Source organism: Musca autumnalis, unplaced genomic scaffold, assembly GCF_047663935.1.
Source record: "Musca autumnalis isolate F117 unplaced genomic scaffold, ASM4766393v1 scaffold_5, whole genome shotgun sequence".
NCBI classification, from domain to species: Eukaryota; Metazoa; Arthropoda; class Insecta; order Diptera; family Muscidae; genus Musca; species Musca autumnalis.
This window is the reverse complement of record NW_027412088.1, coordinates 111,981,722-112,005,037: the sequence shown is the minus strand read 5'-3', so window position 1 is coordinate 112,005,037 and position 23,316 is coordinate 111,981,722. Positions and strand designations below refer to the sequence as shown.

At 33.2% G+C, this 23,316-nt stretch overlaps 1 protein-coding gene across 1 annotated transcript; it reads left to right on the top strand.

Annotated features, from left to right (window-relative positions):
* The first annotated feature begins 6,134 nt into the window (after nucleotides 1-6,134).
* On the top strand, nucleotides 6,135-21,190 carry Tsp42Eh (Tetraspanin 42Eh). Its single transcript, XM_073990567.1, has 5 exons — nucleotides 6,135-6,534; nucleotides 19,927-20,109; nucleotides 20,177-20,344; nucleotides 20,407-20,604; nucleotides 20,667-21,190. The coding sequence occupies exons 1-5, from the start codon at nucleotides 6,475-6,477 to the stop codon at nucleotides 20,742-20,744; spliced, it is 687 nt and encodes a 228-aa protein (XP_073846668.1). The 5' UTR covers nucleotides 6,135-6,474; the 3' UTR covers nucleotides 20,745-21,190.
* Nucleotides 21,191-23,316: the final 2,126 nt, after the last annotated feature.

Sequence of the window (23,316 nt, the reverse complement as noted above, 5' to 3'; positions counted from 1 at the left end):
TGTTTTTAACAGTGAATCGTGGGTCTTCTTCAGTTTCTATCAAACATCGAGTTAATAAATACCAAAATGCCAAGGCCAAAAAACAGTATTTTTTTGACATGTTTAACGAACGAATCAAACGAAATAGTGTGTAGTTCTAAGTTTGCGAACACAACATAATGGAAAGAATAATAGAATAAAATTGTTAGTGATCCGGCAGTCGGAACACTACGATTTTTAGTGCTCCGCAGCCGAACACTACGATTTTTATTGTTCCATTGTTTCAATTTTTAGAGATTCGGCAGTCGGAACACTAAAATTTTTAGTGATCCGGCAGTCGGAACATACGATTTTAAGTGCTCCGCAGACGAACACTACGATTTTTATTGTTCCATTGTTTCGATTTTTAGAGATCCGGCAGTCGGAACAGTAACATTTTTAATGATCCGGCAGTCGGAACACTACGATTTTTAGTGCTCCGCAGCCGAACACTACGATTTTTATTGTTCCATTGTTTCGATTTTTAGAGATCCGGCAGTCGGAACACTAAAATTTTTAGTGATCCGGCAGTTGGAACACTACGATTTTTAGTGATCCGGCGGTCGGAACACTACAATTTTTAGTGATCCGGCAGTCGGAACACTACGATTTTTAGTGATCCGGCAGCCGAACACTACGATTTTTATTGATCCATTGTCCACAAATCAAATCAGGCGTTTTTCACGTGTTCTATTAAATTTTATTTCTTAATTTGTATTTATTAAAAAAAAATTATAAAATATTTAATTTTCCTCACAAATCATAATAAACTCATGTATCCACAGTCAGGACACTACAATTTGTAGTGCGCCATTGTACACCAACCGAATCAATGTTTTTCATATTTTCTACTTAATTTCCCAACGTTATTAATTAATATGTATACATACATGGATTTAAGAGGTGTATCTGAGTTTTTATGTCTTAATTTGTACTTATCTCAAAAATTATAAATATTTAATTTTCCTCGCAAATCATAATAAACTCGTGTGTGGTACATTATCATTACGTTTTTTTTAGTGTTCCGACATGTGGTACACAACGATTTTTTAGTGCTCCGATTGCGGAGCACTACGATTTTTAGTGTTCCGACTGCGGAGCACTACGATTTTTAGTGCTCCGACTGCGGAGCACTACGATTTTTAGTGTTCCGACTGCGGTACCCAACGTTTTTAGTGTACCAAAATGTGGTACACTACGTTTATCGTTGTGCTCCGGAACAGTATCACTAAAATATTTTTTAGTGTTTGTGTTCCGGAACACTAACGCTAAAAATATTTTAGTGATACTGTACTCGGAGCGGTACACTATGTTAGTGTACTGTTTATTTTCGAACTCTGCCTAAAACCCAATTTACATTTGCATTGCACAGGAGTTTGGGAATTTATGTTTTTATACAGATATTCTATAAAATTGACAAAATAAATGAAGCATGTTTAAGAAGAAACATAGTCGTAGGGCAACTTCAGAAGTATTTCTTAAAATTCTGCTTTTAAGGAAGTGTGTAGGAAAAAGCCTCAAAGCAGCCAATTCCAACTCTTTGAATATGAAGAAAATATTTGTTCTGCATGCAGTTAAGGTGCCGAGGACCTAAAAACATCACTTGGTCTTATGGATACGTTTTTTGGCCAATTGGCTAATGGAAACTGGCTTAAACTTGGATCAAACATCAAAATACTAAAATGTATGGGATATCAATCACCAATTGTGGTAAAAGCATGTAGCCCAGTCAACATTACAGTAATCCACTGCCAAAGGCCAAATTAAGTGTGATATTTAAAAAAAACTTATTTTTTAGGAAATTTATTAGTGGGAAAAATTGGTGTTTCTTTGCACACTTATCTATTTGAGCGGGCAATTGACACTTGGGAATAAAAAGTTTCTTGTTGGAAAACAAGAAACAAGGGAACTGATGAAGATCTGTGGCGAGATCTGCAACTATAGTCTTCCCTTCCTTACCCCTTGGTACACACCGCCAATTTTTCCCACTAATAAATTAAAGTTATTTTAATAAAATATTAAAACAACGACTATGGGATTAAGCCTGACTATTTTGAAAAACAAAATAGAAGTCGTCATCCCAAATAAAAAACGCCAACCTCCTAATTGTGAGACCGGGCACCGTCGAAATGTTGTTTATTGCGGTAGTATGCAATACCAACAAATTAGTTATGTGTTTTTTAACACCGCCAATTTTTCCCACTAATATTTAAAGTTGTTTTAATAAAATATTAAAACAACGACTATGGGATTAAGCCTGACTATTTTGAAAAACAAAATGTTTGCATAAACTTATTACTAACCAAAAACTTGACTACCTTTACGACAGACTAAAATTTACTTCATCAACCAGAGGGAGAAAAAATATTCCCTTTAGAAGACGCAGCCTGACATCTGAATGGCAATTCTTCAGTAGTAACATTCGTCTGTGGAGTTCTCTGCCCAGTCAACTACAATGCATCAGCAACGTATCTACATTTAAATTTAAACTTGAAAATGACTATCGGAATAACGGTCATATAATATTAAATTTTCCATTTTCCAAATAAATAAATAAATAAATAAATAAATAAATAAATAAATAAATAAATAAATAAATAAATAAATAAATAAATAAATAAATAAATAAATAAATAAATAAATAAATAAATAAATAAATAAATAAATAAATAAATAAATAAATAAATAAATAAATAAATAAATAAATAAATAAATAAATAAATAAATAAATAAATAAATAAATAAATAAATAAATAAATAAATAAATAAATAAATAAATAAATAAATAAATAAATAAATAAATAAATAAATAAATAAATAAATAAATAAATAAATAAATAAATAAATAAATAAATAAATAAATAAATAAATAAATAAATAAATAAATAAATAAATAAATAAATAAATAAATAAATAAATAAATAAATAAATAAATAAATAAATAAATAAATAAATAAATAAATAAATAAATAAATAAATAAATAAATAAATAAATAAATAAATAAATAAATAAATAAATAAATAAATAAATAAATAAATAAATAAATAAATAAATAAATAAATAAATAAATAAATAAATAAATAAATAAATAAATAAATAAATAAATAAATAAATAAATAAATAAATAAATAAATAAATAAATAAATAAATAAATAAATAAATAAATAAATAAATAAATAAATAAATAAATAAATAAATAAATAAATAAATAAATAAATAAATAAATAAATAAATAAATAAATAAATAAATAAATAAATAAATAAATACAGTCGAAATCGCTTATAACGTCGGTCAAGGGACCGACCAAATTCGGACGCTATAAGCGATAGTCGTTATAAACGATATTAATAAAAGAGGTCAAATTATAATATGTATAGTGACTTTTGGGTATAAATACGTTGTTTTATTATGTAAATCAATAAATTCAATTCATTTTTTTACTTTTTTCATTCTATATGCATACGTATAAAAGACTTAAAAACAAAATAGTAAAAAATAAGGACATTAAACTCATTCTTCTGCAGATATATTACGTTAATATAGAATATGGTTTTATTTAAAATAGCCTGTTATTTTAGTTTCGGCTCTTTTGGAATTCATAACTTTAAATTTAATGGAGATCTGAGTTTTGAAAGAGTTTCCAAAACATCTTCTTTGTTGTAACATCTTCTGAGTAAATAAATTCTTAAAGAGTTTCTACTGCTAGGTATGCCTCTGACACGGGCGGTAATTGAAATTCTGGTTCTGTAGTATCCTCAATTTCTTCGTTAAATTTGCCTTTATCTAAGACTTCCAATATTATGTTGTCGTCATTATAGATGTCATCGATGGCAACTAACTCATCAATATCTTCTACGTGTTGGGAGAAATGAGAATAGAGACAAATGTCTTCAGAGTCGTTCAAAGGACCATCAATCCCGAATAATGAAAACAATTAGCAATGACAGAAGACGCTAAATTTGTCCAGGCTTCATCTAACAATAACACTGCATCCAACGCATTCAATTTCGTACTTTCATCCTTTTCTATTCTTGCCAGGATAGTGGATATTTGTCGATCCCGGTAATGCGATTTTAATGATTTTATTACTCCTTGGTCTATGGGTTGTAAAACAGATGAGACACTGGGTGGCAAAAAGTCAAACATAATTGACTTGAGACCGCCTACATGGCAGCCGTAATTCATTTGTCTAACCCCATCTTCGAGCATGTTGTGCATATATTTGGTTCGTGGTTGTTTGAGTTAAAAAAATACATTCAATAAAATATTGAGAAAAATTGTTCTTCCTGTAGTGCGATTTTCTAACTCATTTTTTGAGTTACCGACAAAAATCGATAAAATTGAAGCCCAAAATTATGATTGAAAAGTTCAAATAAAAGCTGACAACACTCTTGCTATCGGTAGACCTTTACGACTGCTTTTCATTTGTCGCTAACTTACCGAAAAACATCGTTAATTACCGAAATTATAAGCATTTTAATTTTACCGACATTTGTCGGTAACTCAAAAAATGAGTTAGAGAATCGCACTACTGGTATGGTTCGACGTTATAACCGATATCAAAATTCAAATATTTCACAAAAATCCGACGTTACAACCGATATGACGCTATAAGCGATGACGTTATAGGCGATATTTATTTGTGTGGAATATAAAGGGCAGAAATTCGAGACTTTTGGATTTCGTCGTTATAAGCGATATGACGTTATACACGACGACGTTATAAGCGATTTCGACTGTAAATAAATAAATAAATAAATAAATAAGACTGTTTTATGGCATATCAATCATATGAGGGCGAGTATTTGGGTTATTATCAATCATGTACTAATGGGAGTAAGTAATGAAACCAAAACCGCGGAAACGCTTGATTTTGGGATCCGTCATTACAACAACATCTGCAACCTTGATATTTGGCTAGAGCATGTATTTTAGTCCTATCCCAGCAAAAAAAGTCCTCCCAAAATCATGGGTCTTGTAAGGGATTTTTGGCAGCCGTAACTACTCGCAAACCCCCTTTCTTCCCCATTATTTTTACAAGGGCATGTCGCACTCAGTTTGTAGTTATTTTATGACCACTAGAATAATTAGTTATTCTGTGGCCACGAGAAGTTGAAAAGTAAGTTGAAAAAATTCTATTTTTAGAACAATTGATGTAGAGATTTTTTAATTTCATCACACTTCTTCCTTTATTTTACTTTTTTTTATTTCGCTCGCTTTGCGAGTTGAACACACGAACCCTCTGATTTCTAGCCAAAGACACTACATACTATGCCACGCACACGAACATTAAGGGTTGCTTAAGAACTTAAATGTGCAGTGCACATGTGCACCAAGAACTGTTACTTTTTAATTAAAAAAAATTCGCGTGCCGACAGTGAGCGTTGAACACACAACCCAAGGATTTATAGTCGGACACACACTCACTGTGCCACCGTCCTCATTACTTAGTGAGGAGCAAAGTAAGTAGGTTTGCCTTGTAATTTTTTTAAGAAGTACGAAAACAAGCTTGTTTACATTACTTTGTAATGGGTTACGTAATGACTAATGGATCCGAATTTTTGCTGGGATGTATCAGAATCAATCAAAAATCGAATTTTGAGATTTTTTGAGTTACGACTTCGGTCATTTATGGTGACGATATGTAGTATTTAACAAATCGTTTCTTAGTTTCCGTGGTTATGTAATGGCTCGTTAGTATTTTTCTATATTTGAAAAAAGAGCTTCTTGCCATTTCAATTCGACATTTTATTTCCATTAATTTGAACTCCGAGTACCATTAAATCATAAAGGAATGCTAGCGGTTAAAATGTTTATATTCTTTATTCCATAAACTTTTTCCCATTATGCATTTCTGTAGTCTTTATAGTTTTATGTTTTTGGATGCTGACCGCATTTATTCGAATGTTAGCGTTTTTCGTACGTCTACTAATACCGATTTGCTTTGCATATCTACCTCATTGAATCACTGTGCAAGACGCGCAGAGTATGCGACATTGTTGTTTAAACATGACATAAAAACAAACTTGTTGGTCTCTCATTTGCGGTCGTAATGTTTTTACGTCTATTTTATATGTCTTTCGAGATTTCAGTCTGTTGTGTCAATTGGAAGCAATTCATTTTGTTTTCATTCGTCAAGAGAGAAATTCTCTTCACAGGTTGGCTAAAAATGTTGTTATGCTTTTTTTTACTCCGAAGAGGGAATGAACAACATTTGTCACATGTTGGTGTTTAGTTCTAAGAACGCGCGAATCTTTAACGGATGCTCTGTGTTTGCGGGTCGATACAATTTTATTTCGAAATACAAATTTCATTCAAGTGATAAGCAAATGCTTTTGAATGCAAATTATATTTCTTAGATTTTGCATCAATCGAAAATTAACAAATAACAAGTACAAAAAATAAACGAAAAAAGTTCTAGTTTAAGTTCAAGCTCACATGTCCGCCTATTAAAATGTACATCTCCAAGCGTACCTATAAAATAATTGTAATTATTTTAAATGTGATTTGTGCGGTAAGTTTTTTTTTTTGGTTTTTGGGTAGTGTTATTTACAAATGTGTGTATATACATATGAACATACCGTGCGAACGATGATGCAATTGTATGAACAAAAGTGTCTTGTAATAAACCGCCAACAACACCAGACCCCGAATAATTAGTCATTTAGCGCCGACATCATACTTATTTTAAAAATTAAAATGTATTTCATAAAAAAAACCCGAAAACCGGTTGTTGCAGCGGCAAAGGTTTAGTGGGAGAAAAATAATTAGAAAATTCGTTTGAGTTTCACCTGAAGTGGTAAACAAAATATTCTTTTATCAATGCGTAAATGTTGCGGAAGTTTGCCTATTTTTATCAGCATTAGTTTTTTAATAATGAATCATTAATCGCCAAAACTGTTTTGTGTATGTTTGCTTATTTATACATGAGTATGTATACATGGATATGTATGTGTGTGTGTGTGTTTAGTTTTATTTATATGAAAATCAAAGCTACACAGTGCAGCATTTCTAACTCAGTCTGCAAACATTTGAAAAGAAAATTTGCCGAAACATTAAAGCGGGAGTTCCATTGTGTGGTTGAAAACATTATTCACTGCTGACCACATTCAATATGAGCCATCAAGATAAGTGAATGTACATATTATAATAATCTAATGTTCTTCTAGAAATGTTTTTATAGTTATTAGGGTGTTCCAGAATTTTCCTATGTCAGCAAATTAAAATTCCGCCTATGAAACATTAAAATATTTTTTAAAGAGGTATGGAAGTACATATGAAGGGAAAAGTCAAACTTAATGAACGCGCATTAGGTATACCATATCGACGTTTAAACATTTTATTTTGTTGTATTCAAACATTTCAATAACGATAACAAAATGTGTTAGAGTGGAAATGAAATTGATATAGAACTAGAAAGACTGGCAGAAATGCATTTGACGTTCAAATAGTTTACAAAAAATTAAACGGCCGTTGTTGTATAACAGAGACATGTTAAAAGAAACAAGTAAAAAGCGTAAATTCGGCCGAGCCGAACTTTTTATACCCTCCAACATAAAATATTATGAACTAAAATTAAATGAATAGGAAGCAAGCCTAATTACCAATTACAACAAATTTGGGCAGAAAATATAGAGATTTAGTCTTCAAAATACTTGAAATCGGTCGGTGTGGTTATACACTAGCGGTCATCTGAATAGGTTTGAATTTTTTTCTTTTTATATGTTAAGGTATCTTCTGATGTGTTCGTATTACAGATCCATACTATTTAGTTTTTGAGAGTCCTATCCTATGCCAACATTCCCAAGAAAAAACTTGACGGTGTTGCCATATTTTCGGAAAATATCCCAATTATAATAAAAAATGTACAAAAAAGTGTCCAATTTTTGCGATCATCAGAATAGGTTTGAATCAAATAAAATTGAAAAATTGTACTACCCATGCAAATATTGCGCAATTTTTTGGTTTAGTTTAGTAAAATGGAACATTCTGATAAATCCTACAACAAATTTGACCCGCTTTAGTAGGAACGTTGGTTCAATTCTCAACATGGAAAAGTTACCAAGAACTTTCAGATAAAATCAAGAAATATTCAAACAAAAACGTTTTATAAACTTGCTTTAAATGACTTTTTGATTTCGTAAGATCTATTCTGAGCTTCGAAAATTGTCTGAAAGCAAATACCAAGTGTAGCCATATAATTAGGATCGATAAATTAGAAAGGTCATTGAAAATAGTTGGTATTTTAGTTCAAGTTTCATTTTTTAACTATCCTTGCAGTACAAATTTAAGTATTATCATGGTCACAAATCCACCATAGTGGACCACATGTATCATTAATGTTCGAAAATTGGTATGGAAGAATGTTTCTTCGACGACAATAAAGTAGAAAATTGTAATTCAAATTTAACTCAAAGGGGTATGATATCGTCGACTTTTATAGTGCTGTAATACCTATATAGTCAGGTCAAAAAGTTTTTTTCTGTTCACAAGTCATAAAACAAACACGAATAAGTACAAAAGAATGGACTACTGAAGTTATACAGCACTATAAAAGTCGACGATATCATACCCCTTTGAGTTAAATTTGAATTACAATTTTCTACTTTATTGTCGTCGAAGAAACATTCTTCCAGACCAATTTTCGAACATTAATGATACATGTGGTCCACTATGGTGGATTTGTGACCATGATAATACTTAAATTTGTACTGCAAGGATAGTTAAAAAATGAAACTTGAACTAAAATACCAACTATTTTCAATGACCTTTCTAATTTATCGATCCTAATTATATGGCTACACTTGGTATTTGCTTTCAGACAATTTTCGAAGCTCAGAATAGATCTTACGAAATCAAAAAGTCATTTAAAGCAAGTTTATAAAACGTTTTTGTTTGAATATTTCTTGATTTTATCTGAAAGTTCTTGGTAACTTTTCCATGTTGAGAATTGAACCCACGTTCCTACTAAAGCGGGTCAAATTTGTTGTAGGATTTATCAGAATGTTCCATTTTACTAAACTAAACCAAAAAATTGCGCAATATTTGCATGGGTAGTACAATTTTTCAATTTTATTTGATTCAAACCTATTCTGATGATCGCAAAAATTGGACACTTTTTTGTACATTTTTTATTATAATTGGGATATTTTCCGAAAATATGGCAACACCGTCAAGTTTTTTCTTGGGAATGTTGGCATAGGATAGGACTCTCAAAAACTAAATAGTATGGATCTGTAATACGAACACATCAGAAGATACCTTAACATATAAAAAGAAAAAAATTCAAACCTATTCAGATGACCGCTAGTGTATATGAGCTATATCATATGTCCACAATTTTAAGTGGAGAAGTTTTTTGATCACTAGAGACCCAAATACAAAATAATAACTAATTCAATCCGAAAACTTCAAGATACTCTAAATCGATTTACACCTGAGCCTACGTTCACACTTTTTGGTGCAGACTTTTTGGATCACTGGGAACTCTAACTACCAAGTTACAGCCAAACAAGTAAAAAGTCATTAAGTTCGGCCAGGCCGAACATTTTACACCATCCGCCATAAAATATTCTTAACTACACAATTTCAGGTGTACACATTTTTTGACCACGGATACCCCAAATGCCTAAGTTATTTGAGATATTTAGCTGTGTTTCTTAACTTGCTGTAATTTTACATTCGAAAATCCTATTGGTCACATCACTTCTCCACCAAAAGTTGTCAATATAGGTGCATGTGACTGCATAGAACGTTAAATGTCAAATATTGTTCCGTCAACAAATTTTCCTAAAATCCTCAAAATACCGTTATGAAAAGGGTTGGTATATAAGCGAACGGTAGTTAGAGGACGATTTCCAGGATATTTACTATCCTTTGAAGTCAAGTCAGTTCAACTCTATTTAAATTACAAAATTTTGAACTTTTGTGGGAGAGGTACCTGAAGGAGTGGATCGATATAGCTTATCATCGAACTTAAATTAAGTTTGGACAAAATATTACAAAGGCCAAATTATGGACCGTATCGGCAGATCCATTCGAGAGTTATCTTGCGCTCCAACCACTACACACAGTGTAATGGGGTTTCTTGCAACTTTCAGGCTATTTTCTCAGGAAGTATGGACTTGCCCCTGATAAAACTTGTACCGTCGTATGGGGGGCAGTGAATACAAGTTGCTACAACAAAAATCAAAGCGGTTCGAGAGCAGGTCCAAACGTTCGGGAGGTACCCGAGTGGACCTATGTAACCCATCTTCGAACTTAAACTAAGGTTCGACAAAATATTACGAAAGCCAAATTTTGTACCAAATGGGTTTATCCGTTCGAGAGTTATCGTGCGCACCAGCCAGCCAGACAGACAGACGGACGGACATGGCTAAATCGACTCCAAATTGTCTGAAACACATTTCGTCCAAACATACTTAGGGTCTAAAACCATTATTTCCATGAGGCATATTTTGCCCGTATAAAAGTCGTTAGCATAAATACTCAATAGGGTTATAGCTTTTTTGCAATTTTTGCAAATATCAAAAATACCACCGCATAGCCGTGTAGAGCATGAACAACTACTGTGAAACACGGTATAATTTTTTCTCTATCGCGAAAAAAGTTTCCGCACCAAATGCATTGAATTTCAGTAATGCATTATTTAATATTTTTTGTTATAATGATATATACGCTTTTCGTATTAACTTTTTAATAGTTTTAATCTAATTTAAAATCAATATCATACCATTCTGGACCAATTTCTTATCAAATCGCGGTATTTCAGAGCATTTAATGCAGCTTTGACAATATTGAAAATTTTGTTTTTCTTTATAAACTCGCGAATTATATGTTTTTTTATTGAATTCGCGAAAGTTACAGACTGTTTTTAATGAATTTGCCTGTGAGAATTGTACAAAGCAAATTTAAATTTTTGAATAGAAAAAATATCAAAAGGGCTTTAGTAATAGCAGTTGGTGCGGAAACTTTTTTCACCAAATCGAACAAAAACACGCGTTTTCGTTATCAGGACAATATTTCGAACATGGTTCCGGCGTGGTATTTTTTTGGTTATACCCCTAATGCTGAGGGTATAACAAGTGAAAAGTATCAGTCAGCTGTTTTGACGGAGATATACCCACAGCCACTAAAAATACAACAACAAGAACAAAACAAATCATTGACATGTACCTAACATTTTTAGTAATCAAACTTCTTCATAAAGTACTCGAAATATTAAATTACGCAAAGCTGCACCAATCAGAAATTCCCTGCGAGAATTATCTTGAGGTTTTGCGATTGTGGTTGGTGCCGTCAGGGTTTCATGGAGCTTTTATGCCAATATCTCAGGAAGTTATAATCGTAAAGGGAGCCGCAAGGACAACCTACTGAAGAAAATTTCAAGACGATCAGAGAGGAGCTCTTAAACTTGACTTTATCCGAATTTTGTGTGAGAGGTACCCGAAGGAGTTGACCGATATGGCACATCTTCGAACTAAAACTAAGCTTGGACAAAATATTCTTCTTCTTTACTTGCACATCCGGTATTCGGATATAAAGCGATTATACAATATAATAAATATGTTCTTTATACATTTTATTTTATATACTTCATTTTATGTTATGTTAGTGATATTAATTCTCTATTTCTTGCAGCGTGTATTAGATTTCTTTCATTACTGTATCCAGTCCAATCCTGGATGTTTTTAATCCAAGGTAACTATTTTCTGCCTCGAACTCGATTTCCTTCAACATTGCCTTTAATAATGGTCTGGAGAAATTTGTACTTATCGTTCCTCATGAGATGTCCTAGGTATGCAATTTTACGACATTTTTTGACAGATTTCAGCAATTGTCGATCCAAATTCATTTTTCTTAAGACTTCTTCATTTGTGACCCGCGCAGTCCAAGGTATTTTCAAAATGCGACGGTATACCCATATTTCGAAGCCTTCAAGTTTTCTCTCATCAGTTTTTTTTATTGTCCACGCCTCTACTGCATATAATAATGTGGACCAAATATAACATTTTACGAATCTGGTCTTTGTCGAGAGACTCAAGTCATGGTTAGTAAGAACTTATATTTGTAGAAAGCACCTCTGGCTAACTCCACACGACGTTTTATTTCTTTTGACATGTTCCATTGTTCGTTCAACAGTGTTCCCAAGTATGTAAAGTTTTTAACGCGTTCGATTGTATCATCTTTTATTTTGAGTATTGTATTGTAATTTTGATCCTTTCTGCTGATTACCATATATTTTGTCTTCTTTATATTAATTTAAAGCTCGCTTACGCATGTAAGTCTATCTAATAGTTTTTGCAATCGTGATAGGCTTCCAGCTATTAGTGTGGTGTCATCAGTATAACGTATATTATTTATTAATGTTCCATGCACTTTTATACCTATTCGTTCAGTTTCAATCGATTCATGAAATATCTTTTGTCTTTTGTGAGTATATGTTGAACAGCAGAGGTGATAAGATGCATCCTTGTCTGACCCCCTTAGATATTGATATTTCATCAGTTAGTTCGCCATTTACTTCTATCGGGGCTTTCTGATTCCAGTACAGGTTTTGTATGCATCTTATTTCTTTTTCTTCAATACCAATGTCTCTCAGAATAGTCATTAATTTGTCGTGCTGGACGTTGTCAAAAGCCTTTTCATAGTCAATGAAACATATAAAAACGTCCTTCTGCACATCTCTACATTTCTGAACAAGTACTTGTATACAGAGAAGGGCTTCTCGTGTACCCATAGCCTCTTTGAACCCAAATTGAGAGTTTCCCATAGCAGCTTCACATTTGGCATATATCCGTTTATGGATAATTTTAAGAAACAATTTTAGAATGTGGCACATCAAGCTAATAAGTCTGTAGTCGCAACACCTTTTTGCATTTGATTTTTTCGGTATTGCAATAAAGGTTGAGATTAGCCAATCATTTGGATATTGTCCTGTATTATATATTTGATTAAGTAATTCCACTATCAATAGTATATTATTTCCATCTATTAATTTCAGTATTTCTGAGGGGATTTCGTCGGGCCTTGTTGCTTTCTTGTCTTTTAGAGACTTTAGAGCTTGTTCCACCTCAGATCTCGTAATAGGGGTTCCAGTGACGTCAGCATTCAAGTCGGTTATATTTTCTGATCGATTTTCATCTGTGAACATTTGTTTAATATATCTTTTCCATAAATATTACGATTCCCAAAATTTGGTTCGAATCGGTTGATCCGTTCGGGAATTATCGTGAGCCCCAGCCAGCCAAACAGACGGACAGACAGGCAGTCGGACGGACATGGCTAAATCGACTTCAAGTTGTCTGAAACGAATTTCGTCCAAACATACTTGGGGTCTAAAACCGTTATTTCGAAGAGGCACATTTCTGGTCGTATCAACGTGCATATGAGTAAAAGACACACAAATTTAGTTTCCATGAAGCCAAGGCTAAAAATAACTAAAAACATGTTGAAGCTAACGAGGTTTTTTGGTTGCTATTCAATTGCTGGTTAAACTATTTAAATGATCTGTCAGTTAAAAAACCGACACACCACTCGCGTTTTTGCGGAAACAGAGGTTTAAAATGTTTAGCGGTATGGAGGCTGTATCCAATGTAAATCCACGGTTCTCGATGGATTTTATTAAAATAGGTTGATAGCGCATAAAATTGTATGCACTTTGTATAAATTATAAGCGTTATACAGTATTTTTGCACTGGGTTCATATCCGGCCAATGATGGATTTACCAGGTTGGAAGGCGCATTGGTATGGCCCAATTATTTCATTGACCATAGGCTTTAGTCGCTCCCACAATACGAGTATCGCTGACACTATCTTATAAGCAATAGAGAGCAGACTACTGCATTTGTTGTTAGAGCACATAGCCTTATCTCCTTTCTTGTGGACGGGGCACAGGATGCTCAGGTTCCAATCATCGGGTACGCGTTCTTCTTGTTAAATGGTGGTAACTTGTCGGCTTTGAACAGCTCGGTTGGTAAGTCATCGGCTCCTGCTGCTTTATTATTCTACAGCCGGTTTATTGCTGTCTTCACCTAATCGTATCTTTGGTTATTGGATACCAACATTTTGGAAAAATTGTTTTTCCATATCCTAAGCACACTATGTGTATCCGTCACCAAATTGATAGAGACCAGCAACTACTGGAAGATGTGCCTGCATCAAATTCATCGCTTTGATGTTTCACTTTTAGTAGAACTTTCGAACTTCATTCTGGCTACTGTACATCTTGATTTTTCAAATTCCCGCTTTTCCATTTCTCTTTTTCCTGCAGAATGTAAAAGCTCTATGCAGTCAAAATAAAGGCCTAAAATTGGTACACCTTAATGCACAAATCCTAAATAACAAAATGGATGAATTTCATCGTATTTTGTTTCATCCGGAGTCGATGTAATCTGCGTGTCTTAAACGTGGTTCCTAGAGTTGGGCAATCCAGTTCCTTGTTCACTGTACTAGTTCCAAAACGTATGAGTAACATCATAAAATTTAACATGTGACCAGTGGAACTGTGTCACACAGTGTTGCCGCTTCCATACAAAAGTGGACAAAAATAGATGTTGACCTAGGTTGATGATTTTTCCGATTTTGCTATAACTCGGTAAATTTTAACCGAATAACATTCAAATGTATTATGTAATATTTTCTTAGTCCCCTGAGTAGTTTCGCCGGTTATAGCTCTTTAAATATGAAAAATATTTGTCATCTCCTAGAATATTTCTTACGTAATCTAAAGCGATATTCATATGAAAATTAGTCGACCACTAAAGAAATTATTTCTATAATATCTTTCCCCGATTTTGCTATAATTCGCTCAATTTTTGATGAATAGCCTTCAAATTTAACATGAGAGGTTTCCCCTGTTCAGTTTTCATTCGTAATTTTGAGTGTTAATTTTACCAATTTTTGTCGGTGAACAATTACAAAATTCCACTACAGCGTTAAAATGTGAAGAAAACAACTTCTAGGAGGCGACAATTTATTACGAATTATTGATTTGATTTATCGACGCTATAATTACCGCGATTTTACTGTATATAAAAATATATATAATAGTAATAATTGTTCCACAAACATCCCAGAAGGGACAAGGGAGACTTCTCTCATATTAATGAGTGCACCCCGATTAATATTAGCTCAATAATATGGGACCTACAGTTTATCGCTGAGTCCGAAGGGGGTGTCGTAGGACACCAGTTATAGAGAAGTTTAGCGATAAATAATAAAATGCAGATATATAAATTTTGTATTTTTGCCACAAATTGTACGTACAAATAAAAGGATTTAATTTTATATTTTTAAAGTTGAATTCTGCCAAGGGCAAATTTATAACAAAAATTGTAATTTTATGTTTGCAGGACTCTACCTTTGTTATTGTGCCATGAATAACAACATTAAACAACTTATTTATCAAAGAGATTTAAACTACAAGAGATGGAATCGATTCAAAACTCCAGAACTGTATCAGATGTTCAAATTATCTAGACAAGAAGTTACAAAGAATATCAAACTGCCTAAATACTTCTAGGAAAAGTTCTCAACTGATTAAACAGAAAAAGCAAATGGCAAAGAATACCTGAGATGGTATTGGTCGGAAATCCCGATCACTTTCAAACATTGAAATCGACATTAATGATCTGAAAACTAAGTTTGTTGGTGATAATACACAACATGATTCAGAAAACGTTTACTCAAAGTTGAACTTTGCTCCAAAAGAAAATTAGGAAAATTGATAGATGCACTGATAAAGAAGGAGTTTTTTCTACTTAGAAAAACAAATATAACCACGAACGCCGCCGTTCAAGCAATGTTATTGATTTTATCGATAGTAACCGGCAATCGAACTTTGGAAACCTAAGTGTTAAGGTAGACGCCAAAAAATGTGTTTATTTAAAAAAATTGTGAATGAAAAAATGTAAATATTTGTGTGAAGTTGTGCTAAGAAAATAAGAAAATTATGTATGTATGTTTTCAAAACATTTTGACATTGTTGTAACAGATTGCAAATACATCTACCGTAAACAACAGCGGATGTATTCTATAAATGTTGTTCACCTATAAAAAAGGCTGTTAATATATGTGTCTGGTTTCGTGCAAATTCTTGCCAGAAGAAATTTCTCCAGCAAAAACTTGCAAGTTCTCAATGAAGAACAGAGAGTTAACAGAGACCAAGTGAGTTAACAGACAACTTTCTCTAACAATTTGTACAAATTGTTGAAAACTTTTAAGTAACCAGACATTTTTATTGGCATATTTAATTTGAACTTAGCCTACTCACAAGAAAATACATAATCTTAATCTATTTATCTACATAATATATGTTTTGAATGTTTCTTATTCTAGTTCTTTGATATATTCTTTCCATTTTTCCCTATTTCGGGCTATGAATCTAAGTTCGTTTATTTCTTTTTGGATTGTTCGCTTCCATGTAACTTTAGGTCTTCCTCTTCTTCTCGCACCTTGCGGATTCCAGGATAGAGCTGATTGTGGTATATCATCGGTCCGTTTGCAGAGAGTATGCCTAAGCCAGCCATAGTTCGAACCAGACATACCTAATATTAAATATTTTTTTTTTGCTGAAACGCTTACTTTTTTCAAACTATTTTTAACGACTGGAAAAGTAAATTTTGACTAATGAATCATGGTAGAACAAGAAAAGGTAGCAGCAATACCCAGCTGACTGAACTGGGTTGTAGTGTTAGTGTCAAATTCCATTCGACATTTTATGTATTTATTTCTATGTTCGATGTATATTAGGGATATATATTTTTGAAGAACAAATTTATTCATCAGAAAAAAAAACTATTTCCCATAAAGACGGCTTTATATCATTGACATGTAACCTCCTCCAGGTCCGAACGACATGCCGCACACTAAAACACCGCTTATAGAGGCGGTACAATATTTGTTAATATGTGTGGTATTTTGTTAAACTTGAAAAGAATAAAGCCCTAATAAACATGTACTTTTTTGTTTTCAAAAGCAAATGATTGAAACATCTTCTCTTTTTTCAATGAATTACCAGCGACCCGAAACATTTTTGCAAGTATTCTACTTTCTGAGAGAAATTATGCATTTAGTGGAATGATATGGAAACATTCAAATTGAAAATCTAACGAGTTTTCATTCATGTTTTCCAAAATATTCAATCAAATGTGAAAAAATATTAGTTTTTTAAATTCCAATAATTTATAGACATTTCCTTGTTTTGTTTACATTTACGTTGACACTAAGGTTTACAAACAAAAACAAATTCCTTTGTGGTTGTTGTTCGAGTTGTATTTGTTGTAGTATTAACTTTACCTTGTATTTGTTCTACCATGCTAATGAATGCATAAATTTGTATATTTATTTTAATTCTAATTTTATTACTATTACTCAAACGAGTGCAAAGGACTTTTTCCAATTTTTCTTGTTATTTTGTGTAAACAAATGCTGAGATTTATTTACTTATTTTATTTTTGTTATATAAACCGACAACAAACAACAATTTTTACATTTTAAACAAAAAGACAATAAGAATTCTTTCATTTTGTTGGTTAACGATAGGCAATTTAGCTATGAGTAATTACTCGCAAATTTATGTTCAATAACTCATTTTTGAGTACACGCCAATTTTGAGTACACGGTTCGAAACAACTCGATATCGAATCACATAATTAGGCTGTTTGAATGTATATTAACAAGTAAAACAGTATCATTCGGCTTTGCCTCAGCCTATATGAATCAAAACTTTCATCTACGGACAGATCGAATGTATTTAGGGTATTTTCAGAATTTTGTGGCCCTTTTTGTACATTTGAACATGGCGACAAAAATGTCGCATTGCCTATCTTCGAACTGAAACTAAGTTTGGACAAAATATGATGAATGTCACATTTTGGACCAAATCGGTTGATCAGTTCGGGAGTTATCGTGCTATCCAGCCACTATATATGGTGCATAGAAGGTTTCTACACCTTTCGGGCTGTTTTCTCAAGAAGTAAGGAGTTGCCCCTGAAAAAATTTACCGTTGTAATTGAGGCAGTGAATTCAAGATGCTTCAATAAAAATCAAAGTGATTCGAGAGTAGGGCTTAAAGTGAACTTATCCGAAATTGTGAGTGGGATGTACCCGAAGGAGTGGACAACCGGATCTATATGTGTCACTCTCTTTAAGAGTTATCGTGCGCACAATTTTTCCAAACATTTTTGAACTTTTGTGGGGGAGGTGCCTGAAGGAGTGGACCGATATGGCTTATCTTCCAACATAAACTAAGTTTGGACAAAATATTACGAAGGCCAAGTTTTGGACCAAATCGGCAGATCTTTTCGAGAGTTTCTTGCGTTCCAATCACTACTCACGGTGCCATAGGTTTTTTTGCAACTTTCAGTCTATTTTCTCAGGAAGTATGGACTTGCTCCCGATGAAACTTGTAACGTCGTAATTGAGGCAGCGAATTCAAGTTGCCTCAACAAAAATCAAAGTGATTCGAGAGCAGGGCTTAAAGTGAACTTATCCGAAATTGTGTGTGGGATGTACCCGAAGGAGTGGACCGATTGAGCCCATATTGGAACCTCATCTAAGTCCGGTAGACATTTCAAGATGTGCAAAGTATGGACGAAATCGGTTACTCCCTTCAAATTTTCCGAACATTTTCGAACTGTTGTGAGGGAGATAACCGAAGGTGTGGATCGATATGGTCTATCTTCGAACTTAAACTAAGTTTGGACAAAATGTTACGAAGGCCAAATTTTGGACCCGATCAGTTGCTTCGTTCGAGAGTTATCGTGCGCACCAGCCAAATTTCGTCCAAACATACTTGGGGTCTTAAACCATTATTTCGATGAGGTACATTTTGCCCAAATGAAAGTGTATATACCCTCGTTAGCATAAATGCTGAGGGACTTTGGAATGACTTTCCAGATGTGTTGAAGCATTGTCAACTACAAATTGAATCGAGGTGATATTCATAATTGTTTAATGGAAATTAATGGTGGTCTACAAAATTGTAGTAACTGGGCAAGAAATAATAAACTGATAATAAATCCTTCAAAACCTAAATGCATACATGTATCAAACAATAAGCACCGTGAGCAACTGGATAATTTGAAAATATATGAGTCTATAATCGGTTTTGTCTCCTCTGCTACTTTGGTGTTTTATTTAACGATAATCTTACTTGGTCAAACCACATTATCGTTGTTGCAGGAAAAGTTTACAAGATGTTACGTAACCTCTGGTCCGTACTCCCCAGGAAATACATATGTTGTTAGCGAAATCGTATATAATCCCTGCGCTTCTCTATTGTTCTGAAGTATTCTAGAACTCTCTCGGATCTCCGTTTTTGCCTACCAACCTAGTAAACTAATTGAAATATAAAAGTCTCGCATTCTTACATAAAATCATAAATAACAAGGAGCCATCATATTTAATTGAGAGATTAAGATTTGCAAATTCAAACAGAGGCAAGAAAATCATACAATTCAGATTCAAAACTTTGATGTCTGAGACACAATTTTTTATACCAACAATACGTCTTTGGAATAATCTTCCGTCCGATATTCAGATTTTAAGCAACAAACTGCATTTAGAAATCATGTTAAAAATATTATAGCATAATTCTTAATTTTTTCTCAAACATATTAATTGTCTAACAAAATTTATTTTACTTTATAATCTGTAATGTAAACCACTAACACTAATCCATAAGAATAATCATGTCCTCATTGTGCTAGGCAAACAAATAAATAAATAAAATATACGTTTCTCCTCTCTCCTTCTCTCCCGATATCTCTCTCGTGCGTTGCTACTGATTGTGAGTTAGGCATATTCTCCATAAGCTTACCTACCCCCCTCAAGTATCTGAAAAGTTTAAGTCAAGTTATCATGTCTTATATTATAAAATAATTTTATAATCTTCTCTTATAGATTCTTGGTTCCATATTGACGTGGTTTGGATCCTGGCTCTACAATAGTGTGGATGATGAGAAATTTGATCATGGTGAAGAATTGGCATCCATAGTCATAATGACGTTGGGAGGAGTGCTAATTTTTACAGCAATCTATGGAACTTTGGCAGCCGTATTTGAACTTTCGAATATGTTGATCAGTGTAAGTAATACATATCCATATACATAGTATATGAATAATTTCTGACATTCTTCGTTTGGATTTACAGTTTGCTGTTCTGTTAATAGCTTTACTGGTAATGCAGATTGTATTGGTGAGCATTAGCTATACTGCCCTAAATAATGGCGTTTCGAAAAGGCTTGAGAAGGGATTTGATGAACTCTGGGATCCGTTACATTTAAAGCCAAGCGAGGATTTGTCATTTTATGAAGAATGGGTTAGTAAGAACATTTTTCCAATGAATACACAGATTAACATGGTTGTTGCATTTCATTTCAGCTACAATGCTGCGGCAAAAATAGTCCTGAAGATTATTATCTGCTTGACAAATATCCCCCAAAAAGCTGCTGTAAGGACCACAATTGCATACAAATCTATAATTTATACAAAGATGGTTGTGCCGACAAATATCGCGAATATGTCAAATCAAAAGTGGAGAAATTCAATTTGCTTAGTTGGGTAATCATTGCGACTGAGGTTGGTAGAAATTCAGGAACTTTACCATAATATTGAATTTTAATGTTGTCTTTTATTTACAGTTTATTGGTTCCATTTTCTCTTGTCTACTGATTGACAGCATACGAAATTTTAGAGATTTAAGGCGATTTTATAGTTGAAGAAGTATAACCCCAACAATGTCTTAATTTAAGTATTTATTATAAATATTTCCATTTTTCGAACCCATGTTACATAATGTACCTATTTTATAGTTAAGAATTTGGTTTATTCTAGTCATGTACTCGTATAGTTATGTTTAGTTATCGAAAAACAATTATGTCGAAGGTCACACTAGAGTGGTTCCATTGAATCTTTTAGGGATTCTTAAATCCAGTTCCCCACTACAGCAACTTCATGAATTTACTCTAGTATGGAAATCGACCTAGGAACCCTGGATTTCATGAAATTGCTTCAATGAAACCATCTAGTGTGACCAAGGACTAACTTGGCTAGATTTATTTGTGGCCAAGCTATGCCGTAATACTCATGTTCATATGTATGTTGTTCTAAATAAATATAAAAGAAATAAAAAATTCCATTATATTCATAGTAATGCAAATTTAAATAATGTAGTTTCCCTCCTCCTGATAAAATGGCTTTTTTATACCCACCACTATAGGATGGAGGGTATACTCAATTTGTTCTCCTGTTTGTATGTAATTTGATATGGTCACAAAACTTCTTCATAAAAAATGTCAACATAGGTTCACATTTTGGTATGACCCCCACATAATGGCACCTCCGGATTTTAGGTATTTCAAGTATTTTAGCTGCATTTTTTGTCCGAACTAGCTGTAATTTGACATTTCAGGTTCCCAGTAGTCACAAAACTTTTCAACAAATATATAGCGTTACCTCTCGATTTTACGTATTTTAAAAATATTAGCTACATTTTGACTGAACTACCATTAATTTGACATTTGAGATTCCTAATAGCCACAAAACCTACCCTTCAAAAATTGTGAACATAATCCCACGTTGTGGTATTGCTTTACCAATTTCAGATATTTTCAATTTTTTAGCGACCGAATTAGCTAAAATAGGTTTCCGGTGGTCAAAAAGCTTTTCCACCTTAAATTGTGGGCATTGGTATTTTGGTAACGAAGGAAGGTATATTTCATATAAGTTCAGAATGTTTCAAAATACTATACACAAAATAATATACTATACACCACTATGTGGGAAGGGTATTATAAGTTGGTTTTGGCCAAAAAGTTTGTAACGCATCGAAATAATGGTCGTAGACCCATACATATATATACCAAAATGAATGTCTCGACGAGCTGAGTCGATCTGGCTTCGTGTGTTCGTCCGTCTGTCCATCTAAACCTTGTAATCACGCTACAGGTCGCAATTTTAATCCGATCGTCACCAAATTTTGGGTGTTGTCCCGGAGGGGAAGAAGCCTATTGATTTTGGTGATGAGGTGGGAATGGTAAAAAAAACTCATTTGGAGAAAAAGTCAACATTATATTTCAAAGCGAATATCTCCGCTTCTATATGGGGTATATCAAAAGCAAAACCTGCTAATGCAAGCAGAATATATCACCTTTGCAACGATGTAACGTAGGTTGTCGTAGGTGGTCAAACAACGAAGATATCGTAATAGCCGCTTTTAATAATAATGACGAATATCACAGCTTTGGTTGGGGACCTTCCAAGTAGAAAATCCCATCTTTACAATGATGTAAATCAGGTTGGCGTAGTTGGCCCAATAACGGAGATATCCCATTTTTTTTATTTTTTTTTTGTATTCACGCTACACGTCGCAATTTAATTGGATCGTCGCGAAATTTTCGTCACTAATGGTGGTGGTTAATGGGGGTCCCACAGAGGAAAACCCCTATTGATTTTAGTAATGGTCGGATATTATTCAGTGGTCGGAATGTGAAAAAACTTATTTGGAAAAAAGGTCAACGTTTTATTTCAAAGCGAATATCTCTCTTCTGTAAGAGGTATATCGAAAGCAAATCCTGGCAAGGAAGGTTGTCATAGGTGGTCAAACAACAGAGATATCGCAATAGTCGTTAATGCATCGCTTTTTCCATTTTTTGTGGAATCACACTACAGGTCGGAATTTTGATCGGATCCTCACGAATTTTTTGGGGTTGATGGGGGTCTCACAGAGAAAGAACCCTATTGATGATTGGCGCACATCCCACTTTTCCATTTTTTTTTATTTGAGTTGTACTGACGATGCACTTAAATGCGTTTCAACAAAATTGACCTGTATTAATGAAGACATTCAGAGCGAAGGCGCTAAGCTATCCCAATTTTAATATTTTTAATTTTACCAGTCAAAAGATTATGCACAGCCTTGTTTATTCTTGAAATTTTAATTTTTCTTGTAAATTCTCTAATATTGATTCTCCACTTTGCTTTATCAGAAAAATGGGACGTACAGAAATAAAACCCATGAAATAACACCCCAAACGACAATGAAAACCGACCCAAATTTTTTAAGGTATTTCTCATTTTGAAAAATGGCCCATTTTGAAAAATTTACAAATTTGGACACAAGTGATAATTCGGTGTGGGCAGAGTCCTTGTTGATTAGAGATATTTGCTTATTTTTATTTGTAAAAACTTCAACTTCAGATATATTTAATTTTAATAATAATTTAATTGTTATACTATTTTTCAGTAAAGTTTTGGTGTTTTTTTAAGAAGACTACATATTTTCTCAGATTA